Source organism: Manacus candei, unplaced genomic scaffold, assembly GCF_025592945.1.
Source record: "Manacus candei isolate 608988 ecotype Guabito, Panama unplaced genomic scaffold, ASM2559294v1 h1tg000069l, whole genome shotgun sequence".
Lineage (NCBI taxonomy): Eukaryota > Metazoa > Chordata > Aves > Passeriformes > Pipridae > Manacus > Manacus candei.
This window is the reverse complement of record NW_026138117.1, coordinates 5,219,720-5,246,805: the sequence shown is the minus strand read 5'-3', so window position 1 is coordinate 5,246,805 and position 27,086 is coordinate 5,219,720. Positions and strand designations below refer to the sequence as shown.

The window sequence follows — 27,086 nt, the reverse complement described above, 5'->3', positions numbered from 1 at the left end:
ATTAAGATGGTTCAAAAAATCTGTAATATCTGAAAACTACAAGATTATTCCAATATGGAATAATATTCACTCTGAGAGTCAAGGTCTCCTTATCCTTAATGTCCCCAGCTACCTTCCACACCCACTGCAAGTGGGCGCTATAATGGGGGCACTAATACTTCCTATCTGTGTCCTCCTAGTTAAGGCTCATTAGTTACCCAAACACAGCTTTGGCAGAAAGAGAAGAGGAGCCCTGATGAATCTGAGCCATCTATGACTTGCTTCTGGGACATGCTAGGCAGGTAGAGCACTTCAGTCCCACACAGCCCAGGCCCTGTCCCAGTCTTCCTACATGGATGCAAACCCCATAAAAGACAGACTGCACAGTGATTCAAACTATATTAAAGCATCTGACAGCCCTTTGTCATCAATTCAGAATCCAATGCTCCTTGTTTCAATAGAGGATATGTAAATCCATGTACATCAGTTTGCAGCAGACTCATTTCAAGAACAGCAGGACTTGCTTTTCTTTTCTTGTGTGAAGTTTGGTCTCCTTACTACAGATTTCATCAATTACTCAATTTCTTACAAGAAGGTAAAAAAGGCTGTTTATTGCATAACATGGGGTTTCAATGTTGCCTCTGTTTTTGTACACATTCCTTTATACCATGACCAGTCCTAATGCCTGATTCTGTTGTGTTCTGAGCATTTGGAGATAGAGAATTTGTATTCTCAGCTTCCACCATGTATTTAGCTCTCTGCTCATTCCAGAACAGAGCCTGCTGATGATCAGACTTGGTGTTTGTCTCTTAAGGTATTTTCAATGTTTGGCCCCAACGCAAAATATATATTTGGTTTATAAGTTACAAAAGGCTTCACTGTATCTCTGGAGATTTCAGTATTGAGAATTAAGCTTTTGAAGGTATCATTTCTGACTAGGGAAAAAAAAGAATTTAATTCCCTCTTCCCTGAAAGAAATTACAGACTGCAACACAGATAAAGTCAAGGTCTTCATGTTTTCAAGCTCAGACTATCAGAAAAAGATGGGTCTTTCCCAGAGATGCATCTTTGCATCTTAAAGACATAAAATATACTTCATTCATTTTAAGTATTGTCATACTCCCCAAGTAATAGGCTTATCACATTCAAAAAATTCAGCAGAGCAGTCCAACTGTTAACTCAGAAATATATCTTAAAAATACATCTCAGAAATACAACAGAAGCACCAGTTTTGAAAGCCATACTACCAAAAGGCTGAGTGGTGTGTCATACTGGTTACCATACCACATGCAAATCTTGTATAAAGTACCAAATATTTGGCTAAGCCTCTGCTCCAATTCACTCCTTTCTAAAACTAATACAGACGCTAAAAAAGCAGCCTCACACACGTGTACTTCCCAGTTTCATATTTACCCTTGGCTACCGGACAAAGTGTAAAAAGGAGAGAGTAAAGGATGAACCTAGAATATCCACCCTGCTTCCTCTCTCTCCCCTCCCTCTCCTCCCCCTCCCTCACTTACCCTCCCACTCTGCTAGAATTTCACATATTTTACACTACAGCTCCAGAAAATTGTGCCTCCACCCCTGTGGAAAATCAAGGTGGGGGTCCTTATCTTACCTTGTCCATCTCACTTCTGGTCAAGTGGGAAAAATGTACTGTCGCAGTGCATATGCAGTGTAGTCTTATAGTGCTGGAAGGATTACATCTCTATAGTATTCTGGTACTATTCTGGTTTGACACATTTACACATCACCTCCTTCTCTGCCCAGTACAGTTAACACCTAGTGGGTAAGAAATTTTCCTCTCCGATTATCTTCTACACCGAGTTGGTGGTGTTGGTTCTGCTGTTACAGGACGTGTATGAACAACCATAATTCACAAACCCTATGCATTTATAGGTCCTTATGCTGTACTACCCTATACTACCAACACTATATACAATAGTCCCAACTCCTCCCGACATTTATCTTAAAACTATCAAAAGACAAGACTTTTTTGATACTATTTTTCTTCCACCCTGTATTGTGTGTATCAGAAACTGGTCACCCAGAAACACTAAAAAAATGCAGACACAGCGTATGTTCTCACAGCCAGTTACTCTGTTGTGGTATGTGCAAGAAAGACAAGAATCTTCACGACTGGTGACTTACAACAGCTGTCTTCTCCATGATCCCATCTGTGTCCTCCTCAGGGAAATTACATATTTCAATAGGTTGTTTGGATTTGGCTTTGTTTAAATTGTTCTTCACTACAAATGAGACATTCATTGCTTTTGGAGAGCTAGTCTAACCACAGTCTTGTTTTTTCCTGCTTTTTTTCTTCATACTCAAAGCCTGACACTTACTTGTGGTGGTGCATCCTTCCCTCCCCTCCCTCCACCTCACCCCTCAGGCCACACTATGATCTGACAAATGCTCGTTTGTCAATGCCTCAGCCTTGATGAAGCACCTGGACTAAGCTCCTCCTGGGCTTATTAGAAATCCTGTCTGTTCCCAGGAACTAGTGCTCCTGTTTTTAAAGAACAGCCTTGAAAACTCCTTGCCTGAATAATACAAGTGAAATAACATTTTCATTATCAAACTTTCAAAGTCAGTTTCTGACCCAAATTGTGGACAGGATGGAAAATTACTATGACTCCTATAAACAGCAGTCCAAAATGAGATCCTTTGAGCTTTCCTGGATTGAACTGGGCTGTCACCAGCAATCTCCCTCTGAGTGGTGCCTCTCAGAGACAGCCAGCTCTCCTGTTCACCACACTTGAAGGACCATCACCAAACAACAACAGATCCTGGGCTGATACCCCTACTGCTCGAGGCTCAACCCTTTGTTTAGAAGATGCAAAGTCATCTGACATGAGTACTTCACTGAATCCTGGGGAATTTTTCACATAAGTACTTCTCTAGGTCTGTGCACCTAGAGTGTGAATATTCTATAGCAAATGTACTACGAATGTTGCTCTCCCGGATTCTTAAGTACTTCAGAGTTGTGATTTAGGCCTGTAAGTGAGATACTGTTGTGCTATAGTAAATTTTACACAAATCTTTTGTTAAATTGTTTAAGTTATCAATTAAGTGCTGTTAAGTGCTGTTAAACCGTTAGGCCTAAATTGTTTGTCAAGTCTGGGGCCCAGTTTAGCAAAGAGGTCTACTCTGAACCTTGTAAATCAATGGTATGGTTGTCCTTATTCATTTTTATCCTTACCCTTTTCTTGCCCTATCCCCCACTCCCACAGCCTCCACATATAAAATTTTTGGGTTGATTTTGGGTTTAGATTGATTTATTTTAGGTTTTAGCCTGATTTTTCTCTGTCTGCTTTAGCCATCTAGCAAATAGTAGTGTGAATCTTGCCAACAAACTTTGTCACACTTTCACTTTTATATTAAACCTGTTTTTGCTAATATATTGGCCAGTGATTCTTTAAGCAACCTTAAAACACTCATTCACAACATTACTTCTGTCTAACTGCAGCAAAAATGGAAGCCACGGAGTGGAGAGGGAGAAATAAAGTTTTATTAAGTGAAAAATGATACAAAAACCTCAATATAAATCACGGACATGACCCATTACCTCAAATCGACTACCATGTAAATTCACTTCTACATTGACATATACATCATCAGGCAAATCATCACAACTATAGTCTATAAAAGTAGCATTAGCAGTTAATTCCTTTTCTCTATGGACTGGTAAACAGAAAGCAGGCATTTCCAAGCCCTGATTAATGTCTGTAATTCAGGATATTAAAGCAATATTAAAGAACAACATCTGCTGTTAGTAGGAGTATGCACCTCCTTAATTTCCCTTGTCTCCCTTTACCACTGCATGGGCAGTGAGGATCAGATATAGAGATTAAATGACTGTGTCACAATACCTTTCTGTGCAAAAATGCTTTCCCTATTACAGATGTTGAGTAGTTCAATATACATCTGCTTTGCTGGCATTCAAACAACTTTGGAGTTAATGCCATTTAGCTTTCAACTTCCCTTATGTATATTCCTCCATTACTGTGTAAAACCTCAGTATAAATTCTGTATGGTGTCACAGGCTTCAGGATACAGGTTCATGAGGTGTAGCAGGTATATGCAGTCACATCATCTCTCCAAGCTGAGGTGAAAGAGAAATTCAACTCAGTTTCTAGTAGCTGATTCTCATAGAGGGTAGACTCAGTCCAGCACTTTCAACAAACCATGTGCACTATGCATTACTCTGCTCTACATTGCTGGCAAAATCCTGGCAAAAATACTCTTGAACAGACTAATACCTGCTAGAGCAGAGGGAATTCTTCTACCTGTAAGTCAGTGTGGTTTCAGAGCCAACAGAAGTACCACAGACATGGTGTTTGTTCTCAGACAACTGCAAGAGAAGTGTAGGGAACAGAACAAAGTTCTCTCTATGTAACCTTTGTCGACCTCACCAAGGCTTTCGATACTGTGAGCAGAAGAGGTCTGTGGCAGATTTTGGAACGTTTAGGTTGTCCCCCCAAGTTCCTCAAAATGATCATCTCACTCCATGAGGATCAGCACAGCCAAGTCAGATATGGCAATGCACTTTCTGAGCCCTTTCTAATAACTAATGGTGTGAAACGAGGCTGTGTTTTTGCACCAACCCTACTCACAGTCTTTTTCAGCATGATGCTCCAAAGGGCCACGGCAGACCTCGATGATCAGGACAGTATCTACACATCTAATACCGTACTGATGGAAGCCTATTCAACCTTAGGCGACTGAAGGCCCACACTAAGACCTTAAACCATCTTGTCCGGGAGCTGCTTTATGCTGATGACGCCGCCCTTGTTGCCCACACAGAAGCAGCTCTGCAGCGTTTAACATCCTGCTTTGCAGAGGCTGCTGAGCTCTTTGGTCTGGAAGTCAGCTTAAAGAAGACAGAAGTTCTCCATCAACCAGCACCTCAGGAAGTCTTCCTTCATCCCCATATCACCATTGGCAAATCAGAGCTCAAATCAGTCCAGCAGCCTCATCTCCTCGGATGGTAAGATTGACAGAGAGATAGACAACAGATTAGCAAAGGCATATAGTGCCTTTGGAAAGCTTCATAAAAGAGTTTGGTGAAATAAACACCTGAAGAAAAGTACCAAGATCAGTGTTTACAGAGCCATTGTGCTGTCTACTCTCTTATATGGATCCGAATCATGGGTCATCTACTGCCACCTAGAACGTTTCCATCAATGTTGCCTCTGTACAATCCTAAACATCCACTGGTCAGATTATGTGACCAATACATCTGTTCTAGAACAAGCAGCAGTCACAAGCATTGAGGCCATGTTGCTGAGAACACAGCTGCGTTGGGCAGGGCACGTCTCCAGGATGAAGGACCACCACCTCCCTAAGATCTTGCTGTATGGTGAACTTGCCACTGGCTGCTGCAAGAGAGGAGCCCCAAAGAAAAGATACAAGGACTCCCTGAAACAACATCTCAGCCTTGGCCATATTGATCTTCATCACTGGTCTACTCTGGCCTCCAATTGGGAGGCCTGGAGACACACCATCTATAACGCTGCTGATGCTTTTGAGAACGCACGCAGGGTCACTCTTGAGGAGAAAAGACAATGCAGAAAGAATCGTGCCTTGCAGAATATACCACCTAAGGAGTCTTTCTGCTGTGCCTTTTGCAACCGGACATGCCTGTCTCATATTGGCCTTTTTAGCCACCAACACGCTTGCAACAAACGTGGGTAGAGCCCTTCTCAAATCTTCATTCATGAAGCCCAGCCATGATGATGATGATGATGATGCACTACGCATATTCACATACATAATATAACACATTAGACCTTTAATTATATCTCATCCCCCTCCTCTCTCTGCCAAAATGAGTGTTTACATTATTCTCAGTGAAACAGGATGTAAAGTCTTTACCACTTCTCCAAATCATTCCCACTTGTCTATACCATGTACAACTCAGTAGTAAATATTGTCCAAATCTGCCCTACTATTTCTAATCTCCCTTTTCTCTGTTTTTATTTGTTTTTTCTACTTGACATTGCCCAAAGCCTGCATGCCAAACTCCATAGGGCAGGAGCTGTTTTGGTCTATTTCCAATTAGAATCCTTAGAAAATATCAAAATACAAAATAAAGAGCATCTAAATAAAAACAAGAGATTGCAAATACTAATATATTTATTGAAGGGCCTCAAGAAGTATGTAAGTAAAATTATTATCATTCTACATTACTGAAAAATGTGAAATAAGAATGTTTTTCATTGTGCTTTGTGCCATGTGGTAAGTCCTAAGCAGAATGAAACTTCTGCTCCCTGTGCAGGTTGCTGAGGAAACTCTCTAGGACAGTATTTAGCATTGGGATTAACATCATCCTAATCACTGTAAAAACTTCTACATTCTTCTCAAATGTCAGAGCTGGCCTCTTATGAACACTATTTTCCAAAATATTATTTCATTTTATTAGTTAGCAAAATTTCCCATTTTCCGCAACATCTTTTTTCACCATAATTGTTATAATACTGCATTAAAGTCACAGTCCTCAGTCCATAGTTGAGCAGCTTTTGAGCCTATGTCAAGATTATTATAGTGCCTTTTGGTATTTATCTTGGTAGGTTTTGCTGGCATCAGGTACCGAAGGTTCTTCCAAAATCTGGAATTCACAGGAAGAGATTTATTCTTTTTCCACTTCACAACCCTCTTTGATGGTAAAAGAGACAGTGATTCTGGCAAGAAACTGTAGTCACTTATAGGCATATATTCAATTAATATGATTTTAGTTTTTCTTTCAACTAGGGCTTTATGCAGTCCACTCTCAAGTTCGTATATGGCTCTGTCAGAAACATAGTTCTGGCTCAGTATAATGATTAATCTTCGGCTTTTATCAATGAATGAATGGATATCATCAACAACTGCTGCAAATTGAAGATAAATATATTGTTAATTTAAATTGAAAGAAGAGACACTGAATCGACAATTTTTTAACATTCACATACGTACAAAAAATGTTCCTTTTATAATGTGATAGCATGTAAGCATCCTGTTCTTATGAAGTGATTAATACATATTAGAGATTAAGAGTCAGTGAAAATGAACTCAGGTATGGCCAAAACTTTTTCTTTAGACCAGACGAAAACCTATTTATAATCGCCATCTACTCTAGACAGCTGTTTGGCAGGAGTAACATGGACAGAAGGTGACAGCAAAATTTAACTTTCTCCCATCCAGACATCTCTGCTCTTTCATCATAGATATCACCGGAGTGATTCACAGAAAGCCATCAACAGCAACCTCTCTCCAAATATCCAGTACTCTTCAGGTTACACTTTTCTTTATGACACCAAACACCCAAATCTATTGCCAGTAATCCAAGGCTGATAAGACTAGCACGTAATGGCAGAATGATTTCCAACTGTGTTTTATATTGACGACTTTTGGTATGAAAAGTGATGAATGAAAGCAAGTGGTGATACCCTTTAAACACCAGATACAATTTTCACGCACAGTTTCCAGTGCTTGTTTCAACACCACGGAACAAAGTCTACAAGGACCAGAGATCTAGAAAACATGCCTTGTAGGGAAAGGCAAAGCAAACTGCAGAAGTACCCTGAAGAAGAGAAAACTGCAGGGAAAAGGAGACTGACAAGGGTACTGAAACACCAAAAGCTCCTGTAAATAGAAGGAAACGTTCTATTTTCCATGTTAACAATGGATCAGACCAGAGAAAAGGAAATAAGTTAAAACTATCGAAGGAATCAGAATGCACACTTCAGTAAACCTTTTTTTAACACTTAAAGAGAAATAAGTAAAAACAAAACAAAACAAAAAAAAAAGGCTTGGGAGAGCCGTGGCACTTCTCAGGTTAGAAAAATATGTCAGGAATGGATACAAGGAGACAAGATCCTGCCTAGTGAAGGAGGCTGACTGAACTTATTGTTCCATGGTTTTAATAATGAAATCCTAATCCTCAACTAGATCTTTGGACTAAACAGAAACTCCTAGTATCTTTTTTCCAAGCATCTACAAAAGGCCGATGTCAGATCTATCCACAGGGCATGCAGAGAAACAAAACTCCATGTTCTCATTTCTGTTTTGTTATGGCACCCGTTACATTCAGAAAATGGTTTCAACCACCACACTGAAGATAGAGCAAACATACAAGTTACCTAAGAGTAACTAGTACCAGAGATACCAGCTGCTCTGTGCAGTAACGTGAGTACATTCATTGGCCCTCAGCAAAAGTAGTTCAAAAGCACTATCATTGTGAAATACCTGACATCATCTGTGTTCTCAACTTCTTCCATGCTATCTTTTTCATCTTTTCATCTTGGTTCCTTGTAATCAAAGATATATATGTGTCTGTGTCTCTGTGTGTGTAAGTGTATATGAATTCATAAATATATCTATAAAATATGTAAAATGTGTGCAAGCAAACTCTGCATGCCCACAGTCTAAATTAAATGGAAAATGTATCCTTTCAATGCACAACACATTTGACACAATTCCTTCTAATTACAGACTTCTACCCTTGTGTCAAAATGATGAGCCTATTTAATGACAAGAATATTCAATACACTTACCTCCTCCAGGGGATACATCCCTCTCAAATATACATAACTTGTACCCAAAGTTTTCTTCTAATATCATGGGTAATATCTTCAAGGCAAATTCTCTCTCCTCTTCAACTGGAGAAGCACAGTCTTTCAGGTAAGACACAAATGCATCATATTCTTTTCCATCTAAAAGCAAATCAACAATTGTTGTCTTGTTAGCAACCATCAGAAATCCAGTGTCTGATCCATCATTCTGGTTTTCAAAATTATTGTCTCAGTAGCAAAGCATCTAGAAACTCCTGCTCTTTCTTTTGATACCCCGAACAGTCTTCAAACACTCTACATCAGATTTAAAAGAAGTCCTGAATCAATTTAAACTTCATACAAAAGATTCTGATTGCATTTGGCAAATACTTGAAAATAACATTTCCTTTCCACAGCAGTGTTCTGAAATAAAATTCAATTAATTTAACCAGTTAAAGCCATATCTGTGATGATGAAGAAATGAAGGGAAGCAAAAAATGTATCTGTAACCTGATAAAATTGTTATTTAAGAGATATTGCGGATTTCCACATTTATTTTACTTTTTGTCTGAGAATATCATTCTGTAGAATGGGTACTAGCAAAATAAAATCAATCAGTTACTCTTATAACTAAAAGTCATAACTAAAAGTTACAGGAGTATACTACGTCTGGTCATGCTTTGGGCACTAATTTACAAACACAAAATCAAAGACCAATTCAGAGGGCAAGTCTACCACACTGAGCAACCATGAACCTTTCTGCAGAACAACTATCTGGATCGATACAGTGGCACACATGGCTTTGCATCTTAAATTGTATTTCTTTGCTTCCCTTTCTGAATGCCTTACTGCATGCAGTTCATAAGAGAGAGCACAAAGTAAAGCCAGTGAAACCCTACAACTGCAAGAGCTCTAGGAATAGGAAATCCATTGCCTATTATCCAACAGGCAGCTCCTCCAGGGCAGCCTAGTCCAGGTTCTCAGAGATCCTCCTTGTAAGCCAGAGGACGCAGTGACAGCTAACATCAACAAACAGATATATAAATAACACCAGTAGGCATAAATGATATCCACCCATTACTGACAAATCTCAAGCATTAGAGACCAAGGAAGATTAGGAAAATCAGCAAGTTTTTCATACAGCAAGTTTTTTCACCACAATTTTCAGAAAAATTATTCCCAAAATTGGGTAACTGTCAGTCTTGCTTGCTGTGAAGACCACAGTGATGCTGCCTGGTACGATCCTGCTCTCCTTTAAGTGCATGTAATGACAAACCCATAAACATTGCAATGGCTTCTGCAAGTCAAGGAAGCATTTTAACCTTCACCTCACTGAAGGGCATCAGTGAGGAGAAAACAATTTTCTGTCAGTCTGCCTGGCTGACAACTCCAGAGTGCTCATCCTCTTCACACATAGATAACTGCAAACTTCTCCACCTTTATATACTTTTGCGATGAAGAATATGGCAGAACAGAGCTCATCTGAACAGCATCTAACCATGTCCCTCCCACTACCTGCTCCAGAGGCAGCTTTTTCACTGTTTATCTGCTGTTATTTCCACAGCTGTATAACAAACACTTTAGCATCTGACCATCAAGTTCTCTTTTACATATTCTTTGCCATTTCTACTCACAAAACTCCTGGATTTAAGATTAATTTTTTGTCTTCCTCAAAGATGATTGTTTTATAAAGCCTACCAGAAACTATTTTTCAATCAATACACTTATTTCAATGTCAACATTAACAAGGTCATACCTCCAGCAGTGTCATCTCTTCTGCATATATTCCTGTAAAATAGAACTAAGTCAACCCTAAAAATCACACAAACAAACACTGCAGCTATAGCAACAAATGGAAATAATACAGCGAGGACCATTCCAGTTGTAAATACATGCACAGGTAGATCTTGGGTGTTCCCTGTAAAACAGAAACCCATGAAATTACAGCCTTATCAAAGAGTATTATGTGACAAAATTACTGTATCCAATACTGACGGCACCTTAAAATCACCTCAAAAAATTACAGTGTTGATGAGAATCCTTTCCTGCTAATAATTCAAGCACATACACATGCCACTTGTCCTGAAATGGAGAACTACAGAAATACTCTGAAAACTGGAGAAACAGTCTTGCATGCGTTCACACACATAGATGAAGTGTGTGTGAGATCAAGACTGACACTACAAATCCTCACAGATGTACAGTATACCAAACTGGTGGTCACTCACTTTTGTGATGAGTTTTCTCCAGGTTCTTTACTATGTCCTATTATTATCTACCTTTCACCCCCTCTCAGTCTATGCATAATAGTCCCTTATGCCCCCTTTAATCTCTTTGGCCGATTTTTTTTTCTTGTCTCTAATCTCTTTCAGGCTTTTCTTTTTCTTAATTATTTTTATTATGTTATCTTTGGGGTTTTTTTAGTTTCAAACATAGAATTTTAACACTTAACTTTGTGAAGTTTTGATGAAGGCACTGTTGAGTCATGCTCATTGTAGTCTGTACTACTTCTGCTTTATTATATGCATCATCTTTTGACGAGTTTATTGTCACATGTTTTCCTTCCAGTAAAACTTGGAAAGGCCTGATAGAGATAGAAAACAAGAAGAGAATGCCCATTTGTGATGAAACTCCAGGTCATCTGGACTATAAATGTGAAGTCCTACTATATGGTAGAGGTTAGCTTTCCATAGCTAGAAGTATAGAATTCCTGACAAGACAGAAACCATTGACCAGAATGTTTCAGGCATTATCAGCAACATAAAAGACTGACTTTTCCGAGGGCAGGAGGGTCGGGGGCAGGGGGGAAGGGGGAACACCAAAAAACCCAACAAAAACCAACACACACAAAAACCCAACAAAAACCTCACATTTTAATTTTAAGAAGGGATACTTAATAAACAAAGTGTTCCAAACAGAAGACTGAGGGCTGCACCAAGTTTGGGTATTTAATTCCTGTGATCTCACCAATCTGATGAGTAGGAAAGTACAGGGGAATGTTTTTTCATGGGATCTTAACAACATGCTGCCCAGGGATCTGTCCCCAGCTGTGTCCACAGCAGCAGCAGTTAGACTATGGAGCCCAGACACAGCTGCTCTAGCAACTCCTTCTGCCCGTTTCAGAGCAGGAGGAATCACCCAGGGTGTTGTTAGGTCCAGTACTAGATGGACCAGGGACTTCATAAGCAGACAGACATATTTGAAGAGATGTTCTGAAATGAGTACCCTGCCCTCAGGATTGAGAAGGCTGCCATGATTAATAATTAAGTATGAGAAGAATGATCATGTCATACCTTTCTTCAGTTTTACTATTTTTATTTGTGTGCTTTCATCAGCTTGCAACATGCAGGTGAAATTATGATGCATGTCCTCATCTGTTACTTTTTTAATCCGTAGTAGCCTTGTGACATAAAACTTGTTTCCCAACCTGCAAGGAGGAATGGTGTTAGCAACACTATCTGTACAGAAATCTACAACCACCGGAGAGGCAGATTTAGAGGAAAGGGTTCTAAAAAAACCCCTCAGGCTGCAATTTTACTGAATTTGCAGTTGTACAAAGTGCAGGACATTATCCCATATAAAGTACAGCATTTTCAGGAAACCTACTGTAATTTTTTGAACTCTTCTTCACATATTGAAGGTTCATTCTCAGGGATACCTGTGCATTGTTCTGGAAACGTTTGATTAATTAACCAGTAGAGGCTGGCATCTTCTTGCATATAATAACCCAAGAAACCTGTGCAATTGAGTATCTCTTCTTTACCTAAAAAAAAAGTATAACATGAGAAGATCTAGTAAGAAGTAGTATTCATGTTCACAGTGCAGTAAAATGTCAGCTTTCCAGCCAACATATCCCATGAGCTGTGCTCTCTTCTGGATTTCATAGCCCCTGTTCAATGTTCTGTAAGTGTTCTGCTGCACCCTGTTGCAGAGTGACAGTCATCCATTCCTTTCTCTCAGATAAATTATCACAGCCAACCGAGTTTAAATATGCCAGATTATTTCAGGCTTTAGAGAACTAATGGGAGTTGGACTTGGAGGGAGATATTCTAAGATTCTATGAACTACACTGTGTTTTGCAAGCAGAGAACAGGAGAGGACAACATATCACTAGTGCTCCAGGGCCAGGTAAAAGTAAGTAACTGGTAAGGGGAATTACAACCAATTGATTGTCATAAATAAACTACATATGACTACTCAATAAAGCCAAAGCCCCTGCTGAACTCTCACAGAACAAGTTCCCATCCCACACTTGGAATTCCTGAATATGTGAACAAGTCATTTACTCAGTCAGTTACTTGCCCCATTTAAAAGCACTAACTGGAAGTGACAGCAACCATTCCATAAAGTTCAGTTATTTTTAAGAAAGTTCAAAACCAAAAGGACAACTGTACACTTGGAAAAATAAAGGCAGAAGACTGCAGCTCTGGAGTGTGAGATTTTTTAAACACTGTCGTGGGAAGCTTGACCCGAAGTTAGCTGCAACTTTGCGCCACTATTTCTAGGCTATGCCAGCATCATTTCCAGAGAACACATCCAGAATGCCCTTTATTAAGCCATAAAAAGTGCATGTTAGTCCTTGTTCAGGCCATATACACAAATGCTTTCCAGTAAGAGAGGCTTGCCCAGCAATTCTCCAAGGGCACTTACAAGCTGACCTCTCAAGATTTATCAGAGTGGATAGTTACAGAATCTTCAAAGCAGGATCCAGATGAAAATCTGGCCATCTTAGATTCAGACCTTAGAAATCCAAATCACATTTGCACAGACTGAAACACAGACCTAACCTTCTAGTATCTTCTACCTTGCAATCCCAGCTTTTCCAGCTATTTTTGGGGAGATTATAGAACACCATCTAGACAATGACAGGTTTTAAACATCATGGACCTAGCTCATTGAAAATTCCCTCCACTCTCCACCATGCCATCTGTCTCATGACTCAGCAGGTAGTTTAATGACCTTATGAAATGATCTTATCAAGGCAGATAAGGGATGGTAGTTCATAATCAATTGATGCTGAACCCTGCTAACTTCTAAGGGTTGGGACAAGCACAGTAATGAGGAAGAAACGTGCCGGAAGCATGTACTCAGAGGTTGGAAGTCATTAGGCATCATAGGATTGGGGTACTACTATTGGAAAAAGGACCTATCAAGCAACATTTGTAAGAAGGAAGGAAAATTAGCATCTGAGGTCCTAGATGAGCAAATGAGATACAGGTATGAGCCACAGAGCAGGTAACACATGGAAAGGAAGGATTAGGTAACCAGATGGGAGAAGCCCTCAGGCACAGGAGAGGAAAAAGACAGGTAAACTTCTGTTTTCTAAAATTAATTACAGCCTCAAACACAAAATCCTGTATCCTGTCCAAGATTGTGTGAAGCCTGTAGATCATGTTATCTAACCTACTCCCAGCTAGAAGAACAGGTAAGGTCTCTTGACAAATTCTTTGAAGGAGTGACAGATCTTCATGCCCGCATTACCAGGACTGTCGCTTCCTCACACTTCTCATTTCCCTGAAGAATAACATCCTCAACTGCGTCAGGTAGCAAGGAGATTTCTCATTATTGCTATTCACTGAAAAAACTATACACCTTTTACACATTGCTTCACAGGGTTTGCTGTCTACAACAGAAAGCCATGGAGAGATGGTTTATCACCACCGCCACTTTCTCTTGCTGGTCACAGCAGCAACCTCAGCTTCTGCCTCTGTAGAAGGTACATTTAGTGTACTGGTATATCAACCATGGAATACACTAGGCAAAACATAACCAGGTGTGAAGTTAGATGAGATACAAGAGGGTGCACAGACAATTCTTAGTTGATTACACTTAATCAGACCATCAACCATAAAGAGATCAGAACAAAAGCATATACGCGCAGTAGCTACCACAAAGATTTTTGCACTAATTTCATACCTATTTCTGTTTCAATTTCTTCATGGTGTCCAATTATCTCCAAAGTTACAGCCTCTGGTGCATCTAAAATAGAAACATTGCTATTGAAGTAATAGCTCACATGCATTGTTCCATAGTACAAATTACATACTTCCTCTATTTCTAAAACTAATAGCATACATTCCATTTAATTCAAAGAACAATATCTGGACTCTGGTGTTACTAAGTAGTTTAAAACACAGTATGACTTGTTGAATTTTTTTACATACATATATGTACAGTGCACAATTTAAAATGGTTGGAAAGACTCTTCTGCAAAACTCTTATTAAGTTTGTGTGACTTACAGCAGCTATTTTGAAAAAAAAAAAAAAACTGCAGGAAAAACATACCAAATACATCTTCCAAAATAGGTAATATGTCATCTTAACTTCTGCTTTTTTACTTTTCAAATTATTGTGAAATAGTTCAGATTACCAGATTTGTTCCCCCTTGTATATATTTATCAAATGAGAACTGCAATTAAAAATCTCCATTGTAAAGTGAACCAGAAAGCATGCTTCCAAATTTTAGAAAGCTTTCTTACCTTCTTCTACTATCAGTTTAATTGTGTTTGTGCTGTGGTATATCTTTCCTTCATGACTGATTATAATTTTACACGTATATATCCCAGAGTGCTGTGCTGTTAAGGTTCTAAAATGCAGTTCCCTCTCTGTTTCATGTTCATAATTCTTACAGTCCTGCATCAATAAAACCAGAAAACACTATTCTGTAGCACATATGCATTCAAAACCTTAAAGAAATTAAAAATTGTTTTTGAAAGTGTCACCATCATTCTTTTCACTATCTCAATGACATGTGTCTGACCCAAAAGAGGTGGAGGCCAAATTTTCACTCATGGTCACTTAAATGAAACTTTTGACCATTTAACCCATTAGAAGCTGAGAGCACTGCAATTTCAAGTAAGTGTCTAAGTATAAAAATACTGTATTGGGAACTCAAAAGTACTCTTTTTTTTTTTTCCAAAATGATGGCTTGGGTCTGTAAGTGTCATCTGCTTGTGGCTCAAAGCTGTCTAGGTTATGAGGAGGTTTCAGGTTAAAACAAAACACCTCAACAACAGGGAAAGTAACCGTCTCAGAGGGTAACAAGAATTGGACTCACATGTGTTTACTCTCCCTATTCCTGAAAAAAACTCTAGTTTGTGGGTGTTTTGTAATTCACAGCACATGCTAAGTGAAACGTCCTGTGAAAAGGCAGCAGTATCTGGTTCTGGTCTGAATTACCTTAGATCAAAAGGGAAATGAGCACTGATAGAAATTGTCCAAGGAATGGGTTTTTCTGGATGCATGTTTACTAGCAGGCTCTTGCTCAAAAGGCATGTGTGACCACCCCGGTTTTATCTCACCTTAGGGAGCAATAGGAAGACTTTGAAAATTTTCACCCAAGCAAGTGCTAAAGGATATTTAGGTGCAAGGATGGCTGCTTCACCTGTCTCACACAGTAGCACTGATATGCTCAGTTTAGCCATGAGAGAGGCCAGTCTGGGGTATGGTCCTTTATTGAAGAAAGCATTACAACCTGTGGCCCTATCCATCAATGGTCCCATCCTCCCAGGCCCCAAAGAACAAGAAAATAGCTTGTTATTATAGGGCCATAGCTCTTGCTTGCCAGGCTACTCCAGATGCCCATACTTAAGCAGTCAAAATCCCTTCCTGACACTGATTCAACATGCAGCAAACAGGGTCTGTTACTCCAACCAGGAGACCTGAGAGGAATAAGGAGCAATGCTCAAGGTGACACAACAGGGTAGAAGAAGCCTGTTCAGGGTGCCTCATCCAGTGGTTGAGCACAACATCCAACAGTTACAGATGCTTACACTATTATCAGCTATGCTCTGGCAAAAGCTGGTAGAGAGAATACAGATGATTTGCCTAAAATGAACAGAACTGGATCTGTCACACACTTATAAAAAGTGTTCAGAAGCAGCAAAAGTAAAAAGTTTGCAGTTACTCTACAAGCACATGCCACCTGTAAAACTAATATCTTGATACCTCATTAAGCATCAGAATATCTGTATCAGCAAAGTAGCAGCTGGCTAAACCAGCTGTGTCTAAATCAGCAAACAGACATACACATCAGATCTTTTACCATTACAAACTACCAGTTTAATAACTTCTGAAAAAAGTACACTTTTCTAATAAATCTGAGAGTAGAGAAAAACTTCATTTCGTATATCTGTCTGAAGTTTTTTCCCTAATCACCCGAGAAATTAAACCCTTACAGTGTTTGTAGATGTTTCTAAAAATTTGCTTGCAATTAATTTTTTCTGCAATCAGATATTTTGTTTCTATAGCCAATTATTTGAGTGAAACTGTTTCAGTAATTACCTTGTACCATGTTATGCTGTCATTTTCATTGACAGACAAATCACTGCATTTCAGTGAATGACCAGTTCCAGCATTTTTTATTTCCGTAGTTAAATGATTCTTGTTGAAACAGCTGCTTTCATTTCTTTCAAGTATATTCAAGGTCCACTTTTGAATTATAAAATTTTGTTTTCCATTGCTACGAAAAAAAAAAAATTAGCAAAATCAGTTTTAGGAGCTTTTTAAAAGAATGCAGCCTAGTGAGTTACACACAAAATACAAAATAAATTCTCTAACACACCTGTTAGGTAAAAAGTACATCTACAGCGACCTAATTATTTATATTCACCTTTATTACTTTTCCACCCCCAAGTAAGTGTTACTTCCTTTAACAAACAGGTTACCTAAACTAAATCAACTATCACAAAACATTTGACAATACAATTATATCTATGAAATATGGCAATATGTGCTACATCAACCCAAACAAGAATGCAACAATCTGTGGCATCATGTATAGTTACAGAAGAGCATAAAAGAATTTCAGGACCTTGAATCAGCTAAATATTTTGCAGGTATAATCTCCTATGTGTTGCTAAGGTTTAAAGCAGTAACTGAAAAATATACTTGTAAAACATATCAAAAATGAGATAGGCAACTCTACTGTTGTTCACAAAGCAACATTATTCATTGCTTGATACTCTGCAGATAGTCACTGGTATTTTGGAAATACTCCCGAACTCCGCAAGTCTCCTGAATTACAGCATCATTTATGGATTCAAGCCTGTCTGCAGAACAAGAAATTTTGGAAAGCATGCATCTCTTTGTCGTTGAGTCCTGCACTGATAAAAGATCTACAGTAGTTCACCATCCCAGGCTGACTGGAAGAGTCAGGAACTACCACTTCTACAGCAGAGTCGTAACATCCCATGCAGTATCTATAAAAAGATCACATGAATATGCTCCAAAAACACCTATTTTGAATATCTAGGAGCTGATCGTTGTGATTCAGATATCTACTAAGTTCTATTCACATATTCCTTGAAAGAATCATATTATAGCCATGAGTTATTTCACTGTTGGATATGTCCAAATACATGACTACCAAGGGAAAGGAACCTGGAGGACTTTTGACTTAAATTTGGCAAAGTTAGAGCTTACGAGAAAGCCATATGTTGCTGTCAGTTAGTGGGTGAGATTCTGTCAGTTAGCAGGTGAGATTTCACAACTAGTGCATAGAGCTCTCATTTGTTTACTGAACAAACAGGGCCTGACAAAGCAAAAGCAGCAATCACAGAGCACTTCCCTCCAATGTCAGTCATATCTTCATAAATATGTTTGAATCCTTCTGCTTCCAAAAAAAGAAAAATAAATTGCTCCCAGAGCTACAACTAGTCCAGAATCATTTCAATGAGAAGGGCCAGGAAGATAAAGCAGTTGGAAAGGAGAAGCATCCCCAGCGAGTATACCAGCTTAAACACCATTCTTGACTGACATGCCTTTTGACTGTACAAGATTCGGAAGAACTATTAGGACATCATTTATATGATGAATTTGGACCAAGTCTTGGGTTGTCTCTTTTCCACTTCTTAAGCCTGCCAAACAAATGTATTTATGTATTCTGCTCACCCTCTTCCCTTTATAGCTCCTTCTCAGCCTACACAGGTTCTCCTTGTTCTCTTTAGTCACTTGAGATATTCATTACTCATAATTGCAATTGACTCTCTAAACCAAAACAGTGGTTTGGTTTCTCAATCAACTACAGTTAGTTGACTACGCTGTCATAAACAGGAAAAGCCTTACCAAAACTTTTCCATCAGAGATGTGCTTGTGTGGGTATTCACGATGGGTGGGGTCCTCACCTATTCTTCAACATCATATTTACACATTTAAATCAGAGCTACTGATCACAGTCAGCAATGGGACCACAGTCAGCAGTCATCCTTTTACAGTGCAGTTTATACGATCTATTTTATATATTCTGTTTAGGACAAGATAATCTGTGCACCAGAAAGGCCTCTCTCTCCCTGACAGTAAAGGTACCCAAGATAAATTTAGGTGCAGACATAAACATTAATTCCAATTAATTCCACTTAGTTTGTGTGTTTCTTTAGGTATCACATTACTAATCTGAATACTGCTGGAGAGGCAAGTACAGACCTAGCCATGAAATATATATAATTTTACTATCTAGATTCAGTAGATGGAAGAAAAGGGTCAATAAAGCCACATGTTCTCCTCAGCACTGTCACTCCACAGAGGCTTTCTTCTGTGATCCAATTTGGTGAAATCACTTCAATCATTTCATGAGGATTTCACTCGAACTGGATCAAGATATTCTACCTGCTGAGCCAAAATCTGGCTGGGAGCAGCTCCTTAGAAGGTGTCAAAACCATACCTATGCAAATAAAGATAAATTTGTCTTATGAAATTTGGTTTTCAATCAAAAAAAAGATGCATTTACTTGTATTCTTTAAACTGCTACTGTCAGAATTGTTATATTCTCTCCTGGTTTTTACTTGCTGAGATCCTTTGGTGATTCTTTGTGGGGAACAGAACAATTTCTGGCTTTTCAATTCCCCCCCACCAAACCCACCAAGAAAGAACAACAAAATCTATCATCTTGACTCAGGAGACGATACAGGGAAGTGAAACCCCTTAGAGAATATGAACCAAGTTTACTGGATACATAGACAATTCTAGGTAATTCTTCAGCTGTTTCACTGCAACAAGCCAGTGTTATCTTCAGTATTTCAGTCTACCTCAGAAATGGTCACTGTACCTTCCAAATTGCAATATTGTATGTTTCCACTGCTTTTAACTGTTCCAAACTTATTTAAAAAGTGAGCAATACCACTTATTTAAAAAGTGAGGATTTTAAGATTTATCGTGTTTATCACAGATCTCTGTACGTTCGGGGTTTTATAAGGAATGTGTAAGTTTTCTCAGTTTCAAGGTCACCAACACCTGCTGACCTGCTTTTTTGTATTCTGTTTTTCTCTTTGATAACCACAGGATACAGGCTACAAAAAGCCACACAAATTAGAAATCCTCCCAAAGATCTGTGACACAGTTTTCCTGCTTACCACTCTCACTACAAGTACATACGAAATTTTTATTTTCAAGAAATGTTGCTAAATATGGACACAGTCAGACTTACAGGTGATGTCCATTAATCCCTGAATTTATATCCTAAGTCTAGTATACCAACAAACACATGTGAACACATCAACACACACATAAGCACACTTCAGGTTTATCTGTAAAACTTCTCAATCTTCTTTAAGTAAAAAAAAAAAGTGGTTAATACACTATAAAAACATTGTTACATCACTTTCACTTCTTGCTTCTTGCGTATTGTCAGTTGTAACATATCAGGGAAAAAAAATCCCTATGTTTAATTAGTTTTCAAAATCTGTCAATGCGTCTCCTTTTCTTGAAAATCTGCAGTATATGTAATTGTCACACTGTTCACTGAAACTGCCTAAACAATTATAAGTACTCCCATATAGCTTACAAATATCTATCTCTAAATTAAATTGTTGAAAAAAAAGAAGATAAATAAAAATATAATTTGAATACCTGCTTTCAAAAGTAAAACTTTTAACTCCACTATAATTGTAATTCTTATTAAAGCTTAAATCACTTCAGTAGTTCACAATAGCCCACAATTTTTCCCTATAAATAGAGGCCACTAAAAGTCCTCTGTCTCTGCAGAAAACAGTTTCTGCAATAATCTTTTGTATTTGCTGAAATTTAACTCATTTAATATGCCTGCCATTAGTGAGAATCATCAAACAAACTAAGCCCAATACCCCATTACAATCCTATGAAAAAAATCCCCTTATGCCTATTGTTCCAGCAGTGAGACCTGCTAAGAGTTCCCATAGGAGGATTGCAAGATTCTGGCATGTGCCTTCATTCTGATGCTAACAGAAAAATCTTTAGCAACAACAAATTTTTAGATTTGATAGTTTTTTGTGAAGTGAACATATAGACAACTGATAAAGGCCATAAATAAAGCCACAATTTAAACCCCAATTCGGTCTTGACATGTCAAGTACAGTTCCATGACAATAGACCAGCCTGTGTCAGGTATCATTGAATATTAATGCCTACAGACCAAAACTGAGCAGCACACTTCAGCTGTGCTGCTTCAGACGAATGTCTGTACTGAATAATACAACACCTTTACACAAAATTGCACAACAAAATAGACAAACTACCATACTCATCATCCCTAAAGATAATTCTCTTAAGATTGATTTCGGCATATATTAATAACATTTTTCTCAAGCTTTACCCTACAATTAACAATATTTAACATTTCGTAGACCACGACTTTGTACTTTTAAAAATAATATCACTAAGATGATAATAATTATGATACCTGGCAAAATAAAACATAAAATTTTCAGCTTCCAAGTTAACTTGGAAGTTAACAATTGAAGTCTAGCTTAGAACAGTAAATTATCAAACTTGAGTCTGTGATGTTACTGGAAAAATGTGAATAGCATTTTTCAGTATCTGTAGTCCCATACCCTTTATGAACCAGGCAAGAATCTTAGAAATATTTCTTGAAGGACAGCACAAATCATTACATGCAAAGTAGTCTGCTTCAAATTAATCATTGCTTCAGTTGTAAATGCTGAATGACAGTTTTATTTTAAGTTAGTCACAAGAACTCCATGCAGCAATTAGTTCCCCAGTCTTTCAAGATGTTCCAGTGAAGATTACCACCAAATAATGGAGGCCTCCCTATTTCTCTTTTTGACTCATGATGTTATACAGTGGTAAGAAATCAAATCCAGTTGTTTCATTTGTTCTTTGAATGGCTCCAAGCATGTAAAGGTTTGTACAGAAACCAGAGTTCAGCTATGCCACTCTTTGTTTATTGCTTTACTATACAGATAGATGACTTGGCAGGCCTCATAGTGTGAGATCCATCCAACACTGCAAACAAGAACAAGTCTGGGGAAGAAGACAAGCAAATGTTTCCTTTTACTTGGCAGTGGACAGAAGGGTTGCCTATCACTCATTTTGTTTAGGTAATTAATCACAAGCCAGAAGAAACGCTACCTGCCTTATCAAAAGGTTTACAGAACCTTTAAAAGGCTGCAATTGCTTCTAGATATTTGTAAGTATAATAGGTTCACCTTGATGGTTATAGTGAAATGAAGTAGAAAATGACACAACACTCAATGCAGTTCCCTGCACCTTTGTATGGATTATACAAAGGAAGACAGAGAAATTACCTTCATCACAGACATGTGCAAAGGCAAGATGTTCACCCACTGGGTTGTGTACCTACCTGTGAGTGACAGAGTAATTCCCAGAGTCACTGAGTTCAACTGGCCAAAACTCCAGAAAATTCATTTGTGAAACAATTCTCCGTGTTTCCTTTATCAATTGTTGTTTTCCAGCATTTTCTCTGTACCAGTTTATTGTGTATGCTTCTTCCTGAAAATGCTCTTGCCTTGACTCAGGATAACAAAGAAAAAAAAATTCCCCTTCTAGTACGTCAATGGAGGCACGAAGGGGACACAGCCTCTCTTCAGAGAAAGGGGAAAAAAGATACATTAGGAAGCCAAGTACTTCTTTCAGAAAATAATGTTAGCCTGACTTTAAAGTGATTTGCTGTGCTGCTGGTCTTTTGTAAGGTGACTTGATTTCAGCAAAGTGGTTTGGCAGCATTTGTTTATTTCAGAAATACTTACAGAAAAACAGTTTTCCAAGCCTTTATTCTACCTTACACAAGCAAAACCAGAAAGAAGAGCGGGGTGAAATAAGAAAGGACGTGTCCCTATCCCTATAATTCTTTCATGTCAGTTCCACAGTGTCAGAATCAAACTGGCACAAAGGGCAGAATCTGGCCTCACTCTACAGTAAAGCAGTTGCCACAAATGGAAGGGGAAAGGAGAAATTCTTCACATATGGTTTGATTTGACAAATATAGCTGAGATAAAAAGCACAGATCCTATGAATTAACATTTGCATTTTCTTATCTTCTAAATTAAAACTATGTAGACTATCTACATTATGTAGATTTCTGAAAAAACTTCAGATATCTTTGGGAAAGTTTTCTTCAAATGAGATTATATATGTAAAATTTAGTCTTGAAGTGTGCCTTTCCAAACAAATTTCCCAAATTTACTTTTTCATACAGAAGTCATAAAAATACAGAAAAGGAACCACGGTCTAGAGTTAACAGTAAAAAAATTCTATTTCTCAGAGATTATTGTTGTTTAGCAACTATTGTGACCGCACTTCTGAATGGCACAAAAAGAAGCAGACTCATTTTCTTGCTTGCTGTGGCTCTTCATACAGTTATGGTCATATACAACATCATCAAGTGTCTCCAGGTAGCATCCTTGATCTTTTTATTTCATAATTTCCTAAGCCTGGAGCTGGGCTGAAATTTCCAAATCTTTAAGTTTTTGCTCTTAGCTACAAAATACAAAACTTGCCCTATTCCAAGCAACTGTCAGGAAGATGGCACATATTTTGAAGGTTCTATTACTGAATTAAAGACTTTTACTTACCAGAAGCAGATCCTATGATAAACATTAAAAAAAAAATCACCAGAGTCATTTTCTTGAGTTACTTCTCACTTCTTCTCCAGAAAAATGAAACTGAATTGTTCTTGCTTGTTCAGAAAGCCTAAGAAAAACAGATTCACCATTCATCACAAGTGCAGTGAAACAGATTCCTCTGAGCATGTGAGCAGTGTAACTATTGCTTGGTGCTGAAGAGGGCTTTCCAAATGGGAAGTTACATATTTTTACCATAAGGCCTATTTTCATATATCAGGTAATGTGTCTAGATTTTTCTTAGCAAGTTTATTTTAAATTCATAAAGCATTGCAGGGTTTCCTTCTTCCATTTTCTTGTTCAACAGATGCATTTTACAATCTTACAGAAGCACTCAAATTCCAAACCAGTAGATACCTACCACAGGATAGGACAGTGCTTTTTTAGCTCCACAAAGATTATAAACTTTGCAAGACTGGACCTTGTAGAAACAGCTAGTAGAAACTTCACTTGCCTTCAGTGAGAACAGCACAATGTTTTAGATGGGGTATGCTGATGGTTAATTTTGAGCCTGTTGGAAAACAACGAGACATATAATTTTTTCTTCGAATTTTTGTCTGTGGAAGGAATAAGCACCAGCTGACAGCACTAACATTTCCACTGAGTGGGAGGACATGAAGCAACTCGTATTCAACTGCTTCATGTGTAGCCACCTGTGATTTCACAGGCAAATGGAAAATACTAATAAATAAGACCAGCATGGAGCATCTTCTCTGAGGTTCCTCAGAACATAAGGTTAACTGACAACCAAAGACAGTCCTAAAACCGTGCTTCAGTTTTGCTTATAAAACAGAAAGATTAGATGCATGACCAGCTCAGTTCAACTCCTGAAGCCAAGACAGATAACCATGCTTAGTCTCACCCAAACATGCCTGAACAAATGAGACACACAGACACAGCCGAGATGTATTTTAAAGATCTGTCAAAAGAAATCTCATTAGCAATCCATTTCTTTGGTTTTAATAAGGAAACCTGTAGCGATTTAAGAAAGCACACACTGTTGTAAGACACTGCCCTGCGATTTACAGTCAGAAACTTCCTGTGAACTAAAGAGGCTGGAGGCAGGAGACTACTGCATTTCCAGTAGTATTCCAGAATGACATTGACCTGTGTAGCTGCTCTCCCTCTGAGTCTTTCTCCTCAGTTTTTCACAACTGTGCCATCATCCCATAAAGCACTGTAAGGATATGAAGGAAGTGTTTCACATCTCTTTTTTCAGACAGACTGGTAGGCAGAAACAGATTTAGAAAGCTAGAAGAAGTTGGATTCTGAGTACTATGACAAGCAACTTTAAAGGGTCATACCATAAACTTGCCAGGCCTGGTTTCAGTTCCCTACCACACAGATTATCAAGCTCTTACACTTCACAAGGAAAGAAGCGACTCTCTCTTTATTTTTATTTCTTGAATTTACCTTCCTTTTCCACCCTATCACATCCAGAAAAAACACAGCTGTTAGAGATCATAAAACTATAATCCTCTACATAAAGATAAAATATTTTTATTTTTAAATTCAATTCTTTTTTGGTAAATCACATCAGCTCACAGAGGAAGTTTTGCTGAATGCACACAGTATAATGCAAGCTACTTAGTAATAACCAGGTTTGATATTCCTGACGACTCTTAAAAGCAAAACACAGAACATTAATCTTACTTTCCCATTGCTCTTGAACCTGTTCAATCTGTCTGAAATTGTTCTACTGTAGGCTAAAAGTATTTACATTTGAGCCATACAGTTTGCAGTACTCTTCAATAAAAAGCTCGGGGGGGAGGGGAAAGAGAGGAAAAAAAGATAAATGTTTTTGGTGAAAGTCAGCTAATATAAAGAGAATCTTTTGAGGAACGGAATAAGATTTTTTAATTTTCAGAAAAAATGGAGAGTTATTCTAAAGTAAGATAAAGATTCTATGCCTAATAAAGGAGTAAAGAAAATACTCAAAATACTAAGGCAATAATAGGGAATTACAGTTTCAATGTAAATTTATTCAATCACCAATTATCTATAAGGCTCAAAGTGACAATAGCTTTAAGCTTGTTTTTCAAATTTTATACATGTTTAAAAACACTGATGAAGTTATAATAATAAAAATGGTTCTTAAAAATATTTTTGCCATTGTGAAGCCAACAAAAACTTTAAACAAAATTAAGGCTTAAGTTCTGTAACATATATTAATGATATCTCATTAACTAGACAATTCTGTGCCTTTAAGCACCATTACAATTATTCCTCAATTTTACAGAATCGCCAGAAGATTTTGGAATAAAAGGGTGATGATACATGAACGGTTCCTTGTGGAATCTAAGTATTTTTTAAAATATCACCAGATAGTGCCATAATTTGCATAGCATTCATGAAAAAAACAAAAGTATTTAACAAACAGTTGTCTTAACCACACCAGGTCCAGGCACCGTTCTGCCAGGATTGCAACTTCTTGGTAAAAATGAAAATCTATCTTAATTTCAAAGAACATAAGTGAAGTTGTTTACTTACAATGCAAGTCTTGCCAGGTGGAAAGTCGCTGCAGAGGTAGTTCTCCAAACTCCACAGAGTTGCAGCTTGTACTTATAACTCTTCTGAACCTCATTCATCACTGAAACAGACTGCAGTCCCTCTCAGCGAGTCAATATACAGACAGCTCAATCTGAAAAACCTCCTGAAGAGTGGACTTTCTCACTTCATGAACACTTGACTGCAGGAAGGAAAACGGAAAAGGTAGATGTGAGAAACTCATTTTTACTAGCATTAATGGAATAGTAATAGCAAGTCTTTAATATTAATATTTATTCTAAATGAGGCATTTGAGTGCTGATACACAAATGTTTTAGGCACAATCTTTGCTCCCACCGCCTACTCCACCACTGACGGAGCCCATCCTCCTCCAAAGCCACCCGGGTGCGAAGGAAAGGGTTGCAAACAGCTCAGAGATGGCGACTTGGCAGTGCCAGTGATGGGCCGTGTGTTGAAATAAGCCACTTTCAAGGCTAAATTATTTACGACAGCTCAGTAATAAAGAGAAGTATATCATGGCCCCGAAGAGAGGTGTCCCAGCCGAGTGCCTTGGGGGTGCGCGGCGCAGTGTCGCAGTCAAGGGAAGGGCCGCAGGGTCGGGTACAGGAAGGGCGGGGGACAGGCAAGGGCCCCGGAGAAGTCCCCGAACAGCGGGTGCCGGCCCCCGCACTCCCGCAGAGATGCCCTTCGGGGCAGGCTGTCGGCTTCTCCGAGAGAGGGGAGGAAGAGCCGCCCACGCCCAACCCTCGCCTTGCCAGCCCGCCTGCCCTGCCCCGTTCTCCCCTGCCCCTCCGCGGCCGCCCCGCTGCCCGGGCCCTTCCTGCCGGACGAGGTGCCCGGGGGGCGCCGCCGGTTCCTGCGCGGGGTGCGGGGGCCGCGGTCCGGGAAGGCGCCGCGGGGCCTCTTCCCCTTTTCACTGGCAGGCAGCGGGGCCCGGCGCAGGGGCGGGGCCGGGGCCGGGGCCGGGGCCGGGCAGCAGCGCGAAGCAGTGCCGGGGTTACCGAGGGCGCTGGGCTGTCACCCGGGGCCGGGCAGCAGCGCGAAGCAATGCCAGAGTTACCGAGGGCGCTGGGCTGTCACCCGGGGCCGGGCAGCAGCGCGAAGCAATGCCAGGGTTACCGAGGGCGCTGGGCTGTCACCCGGCCTGGGTGAAACCCAGCGGTGCGCCCCGCGAGCAGAGGGAGAGACGATCAACTTTTTTAGGGGACGGTGG

At 39.1% G+C, this 27,086-nt stretch overlaps 1 protein-coding gene across 7 annotated transcripts; it reads right to left on the bottom strand.

The window, feature by feature from the left end:
* Nucleotides 1–3,484: 3,484 nt before the first annotated feature.
* On the bottom strand, nucleotides 3,485–27,086 carry IL18R1 (interleukin 18 receptor 1). 7 transcript variants are annotated; one of them, XM_051806864.1, is made up of 14 exons: nucleotides 26,993–27,086; nucleotides 25,856–26,054; nucleotides 24,473–24,542; nucleotides 23,727–23,876; nucleotides 23,318–23,435; nucleotides 22,087–22,327; nucleotides 16,797–16,974; nucleotides 14,993–15,146; nucleotides 14,430–14,492; nucleotides 12,120–12,276; nucleotides 11,807–11,940; nucleotides 10,270–10,431; nucleotides 8,517–8,675; nucleotides 3,485–6,851 (listed from the first exon to the last, which is right to left on the bottom strand). In XM_051806864.1, the coding sequence occupies exons 5-14, from the start codon at nucleotides 23,364–23,366 to the stop codon at nucleotides 6,451–6,453; spliced, it is 1,698 nt and encodes a 565-aa protein (XP_051662824.1). In that variant the 5' UTR covers nucleotides 23,367–23,435; nucleotides 23,727–23,876; nucleotides 24,473–24,542; nucleotides 25,856–26,054; nucleotides 26,993–27,086; the 3' UTR covers nucleotides 3,485–6,450. The 7 variants fall into 7 exon arrangements, with proteins under 7 accessions (XP_051662824.1, XP_051662825.1, XP_051662821.1 ...); XM_051806865.1 differs by having other exon boundaries at nucleotides 25,856–26,018; nucleotides 26,993–27,015; XM_051806861.1 differs by lacking the exon at nucleotides 26,993–27,086 and adding an exon at nucleotides 26,210–26,677.

What these genes read in the sequence shown, in the direction of transcription:
- IL18R1 (XM_051806864.1), bottom strand. Translation starts at nt 23,366, where the DNA reads ATGACTCTGGTGATTTTTTTTTTAATGTTTATCATAGGATCTGCTTCT. An exon ending in AATTACTCTGTCACTCACAG is followed by an intron (nt 16,975 to 22,086) that starts GTAGGTACACAA and finishes TTTTTTTCGTAG; the next exon opens with CAATGGAAAACAAAATTTTA. An exon ending in GAAGAGTTCAAAAAATTACA is followed by an intron (nt 11,941 to 12,119) that starts GTAGGTTTCCTG and finishes TCCTCCTTGCAG; the next exon opens with GTTGGGAAACAAGTTTTATG.